At 55.0% G+C, this 8,733-nt stretch overlaps 1 protein-coding gene across 1 annotated transcript in view; it reads left to right on the top strand.

The window, feature by feature from the left end:
- The window catches only part of Ccdc12 (coiled-coil domain containing 12), a 22,842-nt gene that overhangs the window by 8,673 nt on the left and 5,436 nt on the right, over positions 1 to 8,733 (top strand). Inside the window, exon 2 of the mRNA XM_013030264.1 lies at positions 3,450 to 3,514. Within this exon, the coding sequence (XP_012885718.1) occupies positions 3,450 to 3,514 (65 nt within the window). The remainder of the gene's footprint in view (positions 1 to 3,449; positions 3,515 to 8,733) is intronic.

Below are 8,733 nucleotides of genomic sequence, written 5' to 3'. Positions count from 1 at the left end.
CCCCCCCCCCATGCTCTGCAAGTACAGTTCCTCTCTGGCTGGTGGGTATAAGAACTCACAACTGGACAGACAGGCAGAGCGGACACTGCCAGCCAGGAAATCCTAGCAGCAGGTAGAAGGCTGGGACCTGGATGACCTGACAGATCACAGTCTGCCTGGGAAAGTGAAGGCCTCCCCTCCCCCCCCACCCCCACCCCCCGTCCCTGCTGCACTGACCCACAGAGAGCGTGAAGCTTCTGGGTCCAGGCATGGTGGCATCCAGCCCAGAGCCTATCCTTCATCATCAAGGGTGTGTCAGAGTTGGGGTGGCTGCATTACCTGCCCCCTAAATGCCCTTGGAACACAGCTCCCCAGTGCCACCGCACCCCACAGGAAGTCCCTCCCCCCCAGCATGTGGAACTGACTGGGTGAAGTTGAGGAACCTGCCAGATTCGCTTAGCACAGTCAGTCTCCTCCTGCTCCTCTCAAGCACCTGATTTCTGAATGTGTGTGTATGCGTGTATGCGCATGCGCGTGTGCCAGTCCTGGGAGCTGTCCCCGAGCTTTTTTGCTCAAGGCTAGCACTCTACCACTTGAGCCACAGCTCCATTTCCCTCTTTTTGGCAATCAATTGGAGGTAAGAGTCACGTGGACTTTTCTGCCTGGGCTGGCTTGGAACCATGATCCTCAGATCTCAGCCTCCTAAGTAGCTGGGATGACAGGTGTGAGCCACCGGTGCCCAGCTCTGCTTTCTGATTTCTTCCTCACCCAGGAAAATCAAGTCAGACCTGGGAAGTCTCAGGCTTCGCCTCCTCTAGTGCTCCAGAGTTTGGGGGGTTTTTGTTTTTCGTTCGGTTGTGCGCCGTGAAGTCTAGGCCTGGGCGCTGTCCATGAACTCTTCAGCTCAAGGCAAGTGCTCTACCACTTGAGCCACAGCGCCACTTCTGGTTTTTCTGGTGGTTTATTGGAGATAAGAGTCTCACAGAGTTTCCTGCCTGGGCTGGCTTTGAACCACGATCCTCAGATCTCAGCCTCCTGAGTAGCTAGGATTACAGGTATGAGCCACTCGTACCCGGCAGCACTAGGGTTTTTGAGGCCTTACTTCTCTTGATCATTCCATAAAGGACTAATTCTTCTGACAATGAGAGCAGACTGATAGCCAGAGAAGTTGTTCATCTGGACCTAGAGGTCCTTTGGGGTCTTCAGCTGTTTCTGGAAAGATCTAAGCTAAGGGCAGACAACCCTGCATCAGCACATAGAATGTCCCTCTCTAAAAGCTGACTCTTTGACCTGTCTCTTCCTTCCCTTCCTCCACCTACAGTGCACCTGCCTCAGAACACAACTTCCCAGAGACATTTGGAGATGGGGTGGCAAAAAGCAAAAGTGGTCAAAAGTAGAGAGTCGTGGCGGGGGAAGGGGGTAGTGGGGAGGGGGAGTGGTTGAAGGCTTGCTTGTCAGGACCCTGGGCGGAGCAAGAGCCATGTAGGGTTAGGAACAGGATGAGGAAGGAGGGAGAAAAGGGAGAGGGAGTTGGGGAGGGTAAAGTTTAGCATTAGGATGGAAGCCAGGACCCTGTGGCTCACGCCTGTCATCCTAGCTACTCAGGAGGCTGAGATCTGAGGATCCCAGTTCAAGGCCAGACAGGAAAATGCATGAGACTTTTATCCCCAGTGAACCACCAGAAAGAAGCGGAGCTGTGGCTCAAAGGTGGTAGAACACTGGCCTTGAACACAAAGGCTCCGGGACGCCATCTAGGTCCTGAGTTCACGACTGACCCCCCCCTGACCCCCCCAAACAGAAGTGTTAGGATGTGCAAAGTGTCTGTGGATCCTGAGGACAGCTTCCCACCAGCAGAGCGGGGGCCTGGGCAGCTCATGTGACCCGATGTGACCACGTGGAGAGAGACGGGGAAGGTGGTTGAGGTCAGAGCCCGTTTTAGAAACTCAGCACCCTTTTATCAGCCGTCTCTCAGCTCCTTGGCAAGAGCTCAGGGACTGGACAGGCAAGACGTTGATCCCGACCTGTAGCTACCATGGACAGGTTCTGTGACCTTGAACAGACTCCCCCCCCCTCCCCCACCTAGTCATTTCCCAGGCCGCCCCAAGTGTTGTGGAAGACTTCAGATGAATAACCCTGGAACTCTTCCATTGTGATTTATTTAGTTATTGTTTTGATCGGTCGTGGGGCTTGAACTCTGGGCCTGGGCGCCGTCCCTCAGCTCTTCAGCTCAAGGCGGGTGCTCTACCACTTGAACCACAGCGCCACTTCCAGTTTTCTGGTGTTTATTGGAGATAAGCGTCTTGTGGCCTTTCCTGCCCAGGCTGGCTTTGAACCACAATCTTCCGATCCCAGCTCCATGAGAAGCTTGGATTACCCAGCTGTTGGGGTCACATTTGAACTGAAAGGCTGGAATGTACCTTGGCCCAGCCCCATGTAGCCTGCCCTGCCCTCCTATATTGGTCCGTGCCCTGCTGCTCAGCACCCCAATGCAGGGTGGGGGGGAGGAGGTGGGGGGTCTTGGGCTGCTTGTGGAAAGCAGGCGGAACCCGCCAGACGGGCTGAGTGAATTTGAAATGTCATTTAGATACTTGGGTGTTTTCTCACTTACGAATGACTAACTTGGCATTTGCGCGTCTGGGGGCATCCTGGGAGGAGGCCCTCCTCCCTCCCTCCCCCCTCCCTCCTCCCCCCCAGGCCGGGCTGGCTGAGTATTATGGGAAGGCACATACGTTGGCCACACAACTTTTGGCAGAGTGGCCCATTCCTCTGCCAGGCAGAGCCCCTCCAGCGAGCAGCTTCGTTAGCTTCCTGTGGGTTGGCAATCAGTTTCCCTCCATGTGCCCAGCTGAGATGGGCGGGCCCTCCACCAGCCTGGACTGAGCTGTCTGCCGATGGCTTCCACCTGCCTCACACCGGCTCCCCCCCCCCAGATCCTACCCAGTTCCCCCAGTAGCCACGTCCCCCACCCATCCCACACACCACACCGGCCACGCCGATCGCTCTCTCGTGGTGACTTGTCCTAAGTGACACTTAACTGGTGTCACTTATTTTGTTCCCCGGCTGCCTGGTCCACTTGAGCCACAGCGCCACTTCCCGTTTTCTGGTGGCTCATTGGAGATAAGAGTCTCATGGACTTTCCCGCCTGGGCTGGCTTTGAACCTCGATCCTCAGATCTCAGCCTCCTGAGTAGCTAGGATGACAGGGGTGAGCCACCAGTGCCCGACCGGGGTCATGCATTTTTATAACTCTGCCCGGGCAGTGGGGGTGGATGGGTGGGAATTTTATTAGTCCACGATGCACCTGTTAGATGCCGGGAGGGGGCGGTGAGGGGGGGGTGGGGGGCTGAGCTAACCCTTTTCAAAATACATCTGGCCCCTGAGATGTCCTGCTGCGTCCCTGATCTCCCCAGGGGCGTGGCCTGGGAGGAGGCGTGGCTCCTGAGCAGGTGGCTTTCTCCCTTTCTTCTACAGGACAAGGATGGGGAACCAAAGACCAAGCAGCTCAGAGAAGAGGAGGAGGAAGGCGAGAAGCACAGGTAGAGTCTGTGGGCAGCTTTCCCCGAGCTGTGCTCAGCCCTGCAGAAAAAGAGATCCCCAACTCTCCCAGTAGACAGGGCCTCCTCCCTCCCTCCCTCCATGCATCCCTCCTTCCCTCCCTCACTCCCTCCCTCCCTTCCTTTCTGTCTTTCTATTTTCTCTCTTTCTCTTACTTTTTGGGGGTGTGTGTATTCAGTCACCGGGTGCTGTCCCTGAGCTTGTTGCTCAAGGTTAGCGCTCTTACCATTTTGAGCCACAGCTCCACTTCTGTTTTGTTTTGTTTGGTTTTTTAGGTTAATTGGAGATAAGGGTCTCACCCCTGGCCTTTCCTGCCTAGGCTGGCTTTGAACCTTGATCCTCAAGTTCTCAGCCTCCTGAGCAGCTCCTTCTTTTATCTTTTTTTTTTCTTGTTAAGCAAGGGGGGGGGGCATTGGTTTGCAGTGGTTAGATGGGCGAGACAGGAGTGAAGGAGAAAAACAGGTCCCAGGATTGACACGAGGCAGAAGAGCCTATAATGAGAAACCCGCAAATGATGATGTGCGCACGTTAATTCAGTCAGCAAGTGCTGACTTCACTGTGGGTCTGCTCTGTGTGCAGACACCATTACAGGTCCTTGGGTGGATGGGGAGGGGCCAGCAGGGGGCAGCAGTGGTCGACCTCCACCCGGCTTTCTGTGGAGGGACACAGAGGAAGTGTTTTTATGGAGGAAGCGTGATGCAGGAAACGCAAAAGTAGGGTGTCAGTGCGTGCGTGGAGCGGGAGAAGCTGCGGTCAGGTCAGCGCTGGGGCAGCAGGGAGGAAACTGGGCTGGGGAAAACTTGGGCTCTCGGTCATAGGTGGTTTTATTTGTAACAAAAGACCAAAGGAAGCCGGGCACCCGTGGCTCACACCTGTTATCCCAACAGGTGGGAGGCTGAGATCTGAGGATTGAGGTTCAAAGGCAGCCCGGGCAGGAAAAGTCCGTGAGACTCTCATCTCCAATGAACCACCAGAACACTAGAGGTGGAGCTGTGGTTTGAGTGGTCGAGCGCTAGCCTTGAACAATCAAGCGCTGGGACAGCACCAAGGCCTCACAGCAGACAAAGTAGGGGGGGGGGGGGGGGAAGGGGGATGGGAAGGTGGCTCAGTGGTAGAGCGCCCGCCTAGCATGCATGAAGCCCTGAGTTCGATTCCTCAGTACCACAGACACAGAAAAAGCTGGAAGTGGTGCTGTGTGGCTCAAGTGGTAGAGCGCTAGCCTTGAGCAAAAAGAAGCTCAGGGACGGTGCCCAGGCCCTGAGTTCAAGCCCCAGGACTGGCAAAGAAAAGGAAAAAAAAAAAAAAGAAGTAGGGAAAATATAGTCCAGGGCTTACACTCAGGCAGTAATACTAGACTTTTTTTTTTTTTTTAAATCAGAACGCGTGGCTCACATAACAGAGTGCCGATCAAACATGGTTTTGAAGTCCTGAGTTCAAAACTTCCTGCCGTTTCCCCCCCCCCCATAATTTCCTTTTGAGAATGTATCTTAAATTCTCTCGCAGGATAAATCTGAACCCATTTCTATGAGACCAGATTCCCATTGGGTAACAGTAAGCCCTGGCAGGTGGCTTTATTCAGGCCAGGTCTGTGGAAAAGGAAGGACGTACCCCCCAAAAGGGCTCCTTTGCTGTCGTCTGGGCTGTGGCTTCTTTGTCCCCGCTAACCTATGGCTAACTTTGCCTGGGCAGTGACCTTGGTGACTCATCCCCAAAGCAGTTCCCTTCCCCAGGCCCCCACTTACTGCCTAGATAAAGTGGGAGGTGTCCTGGAAAGCTGGCACACAGAAAATGGCATCCTTGCCAGCCGCTGCAAACCCCCCCCCCGTCCATGTCCCCCCCATCCCCACTCCCAGTCACGGATCTGGGCCTGGGCACTGTCCCTGAGCTCTTTTGCTCAAGGCAAGCGCTCTACCACTTGAGCCACAGCACCACTTCCGGTTCTCTGGTGGTTTCTTGGAGATCAGAGTCTCACGGACTTTCCTACCCGGGGCTGGCTTTGCACCATGATCCTCAGATTTCAGCCTCCCCGAGTAGCTAGGATGAACAGGCGTGAGTCACCCGTGCCCAGCTTAGCCTTACTTCTTGAGACTTGGAAAAGTCTTTCTACATACTCAGCCCTCGGTTGTGCAGTCATTTTACCCAGCCCCGCCCCAGTATATCCAAGCTCTTTCCACCAGGCAAGCCCCCACCCCCCCACCCCGACCTTCCTCTCCGTGGGTTGGGCCCCAGTGTTGGGGTGTGTCCCAGACCCATGACGTCAGCCTGATGCAGCACCTACTTGCCCCACTCCAGCGGTGTCCAGCAGGGCGGCTCCCTCCTCCTCTTCCTGGGTTAACTCAGCCCTGCTCCGGGCTCTGGAAATTCCCCCCCCCCCCGTGACCCCAAAGCAGCGGCCAACACCCAACTTTGAGAGAAGGCTGGTTGAAGGAAGATGGCGGAAGCTGACTCACCACGTGACAGCCACAGGAACCTGTCCTGCTGTGTGGGAGAAGGGTGGGAAGGCAGCCGGGCCCTTTCTCTCTGTGTGTGTGTGTGTGGGGGAAAGGTCATGATATCTTACGTGGCATGATCTTGGGGTGCTCTTAAAGCCATCTCTTGAGACTGCTCCTGCCCCAGGGCTTAGCACGGTATTTGGGCGCAAGCAGATGGGCGGAACCCCTTAGCTGATGTCACCCAGCTGGAAGATGGGGAGCAGGGTTGGCATGGGGCAGGGGGGGGCTTCTCCTGGGTTCCTCTCTCTGCCCAGCTACAGACGGGGAGATGAAGCCCTTCCTGCTGGGCGTGGTGCTGCTCTAGACCTCGAGCCAAGAACTGAGCTGGGCACCAGTGGCTCAGGAGGCTCGAGATCTGAGGATCGAGGTTCAAAGCCATCCTGGACAGGAAAATCCTTGAGGTTCCTTACCTCCAGTGAACCACCAAAAAGCCCAAAGTAGGACTCTGGCTCAAGTGGTAGAATGGAAACTCCTGTCATGAATGAATGAATGAATGAATGAATGAATGGAGTTAGCCATCCCTCAAAGACGGGTGATCTATAATAGCCATCGGCAACGGTGAGGTTCCCATTTTGTATCATTGTTTGTGCTGGGATTACAGGCAGACCCTACCACGTCTGGCCAGGAGACAGCTTCTGTTGCCCTTCACCTGTCCCATGTCCTAGACAGCCTTGCTGGAGACAGCTAAACAAGGCGGTAACCTCTGCCGACCCGCGAGGGCACCCTTGGGTTCTTGACAAACTCCTCTTGCCTGCTAATAAGCCAGCCACTTCATGTCCTAAAGGACAACATTAAGCAACCAGCCAACAGAAACATCCCTCCTCCTCTTTCCAACATCCGTATTCTCTCCTGACCTTGTACTGTACCTGCACTGGGTTTTTGTCTTTTGGGGGGTGGGGAAGTGGGGTTCTGTGATTGTACTGTCCTGTGCTAGGTTCGGGAGGGTGTTAGTAGCCAGTTTTGGGGGGGCTGGAGGGGGTGGGGCGCGTGCAGTCACCTCAACAGCTGTTTCTCCTTACAGAGCCTGAAACATTTGCACGGCCAAACATGCGCATGCAGAAGGGTTTTGTTTTGCCTGTCGTTGTTTTGTGACTCTTTCCACTGAATAATCTCCCCCAGAGTGGGGTTACCAGGTCAAGGGGTTTGGAACACACGCACAAAGTCTTTGAAGAAACCACCAGACTGGCCCTCTGGAGCCACGCTTGAGATCTTTTTGTCTTTGTTTTCATGGTTTCTAGGACCTGGCCATTGGCCAGCCAGGCCTTGTTATTCATTCACATTAGGTCTCTGTGTGTAGAGCCTTAAAGCTAACAGGATTATGAAGAGGGAGGGGAAGGGGGGAGGAAGGAGGGAGGGAGGGAGGGAGGGAAGGAGGGGACAGAGAATTTTTTCTGGGAGCTTTCTAGCTCCAGGAAAGGCTTCAGGGCTGGGCGCAGTGGCTCTCACTTTCAATCCCAGCTGCTCTAGGTGGAGGGTTATACAGGTAAGAGGCCAGCCGAGGCAGAAAATTGGTGAGACCACCTCTCAACAAGTCAGCTAGGTATCAGTGCGTCACGTCCCGTACCCCCAAGCCACTCTAGAGGCAGAAGAAGTAGGAGGTTTGCAGTCTTGAGGTAGGCCAGGGCAAAAAGCCAAGAGACCCTAGCCAGGAAACAAAGGAATAGAAAAAGGTCTAGAGCATTCGACTAGCAAGCCTGAGGCCTTGAGTTCAATTCCCGCCACCTCAGATTTAAAACCCAAAACCCAGGACTTGTGTGTGATCCATTACTGATCTCTAGAGCCACTAACTCTGACCCAGGGGGGCTGGATGGTCAAGAGCGGGGGAGCAAGGTGGCCAGCTGGGGAGAGCCGTCCCCATGAGCTGCCCTGTCCAGTCTTCTTGCGGCCCCTCTGTCGGGGTGTGTGGCACGGGCTGCAGGACTATAAGGTCCTATAAGGGAGGAAGAAATGTACTGCCCGGGGTGAAGATGGGAAGCGTGAGCTTATGAACCGGGCCAGGGGAAGGGCGGGGAGGAACCTGAGACCCACCTCCGCCAGCGTCCCCAAAGACCCTTCCCACTGAGGTTTCCTTTCCTTCCCAGAACTCTGCTTCCACATCGGGTAGTGTGCAGAGGGCAGCCGCTTTTTCTACCCACTAATCTAGAGTACTAGGCAGGCCTACTTCAGCGCCGAGCAGGTGCTGCTCTTCCTTAGACCCAGGAGGAAAAGCCCAGTAGAGAAATGGCTCAGGATGTCACCCCGATCTAGAAGACAACGCAGTAGAGCGTGCACTTGGGCACGCCACCTGGAGAAGGGGAGGTGGGTTTTGTCTTTCTCCCTGGATCCAGGCTGGGCCCAGGTGAGCTGCACACCGGGTCCCGAGGAGAAAGAGCTGCAGGGCTGAGGGAAGATAAGCTAAGACTGTTGGCTGGCCTGGTTTCCAGAACTCACCCGGGAACTGATACTAAGCTAATCGGGACTTTGGAAAGACAGAGCCGGGAGAGACTAGATGTCGAAATTGCTTTTTTTTTTTTTTTTTAGCTCCCAGTCCTAGGGCTTGAACTCAGGGCCTAGGCACTGTTCCTGAGCTGCTTTTGCTCAAGCCTGGCGCTCTACCACTTTAACCACAGCACCACTTCTGGCTTTTTCTGTGTCTGTGGTGCTGAGGAATCGAACCCAGGGCTTCATGCATGCCAGGCGAGCACTCTACCACTGAGCCACCTTCCCAG

Source organism: Dipodomys ordii, unplaced genomic scaffold (genome assembly GCF_000151885.1).
Source record: "Dipodomys ordii isolate 6190 unplaced genomic scaffold, Dord_2.0 Scaffold128, whole genome shotgun sequence".
Lineage (NCBI taxonomy): Eukaryota > Metazoa > Chordata > Mammalia > Rodentia > Heteromyidae > Dipodomys > Dipodomys ordii.
The sequence above is the reverse complement of the archived record's forward strand: the minus strand, read 5'-3'. Positions and strand labels throughout refer to the sequence as shown.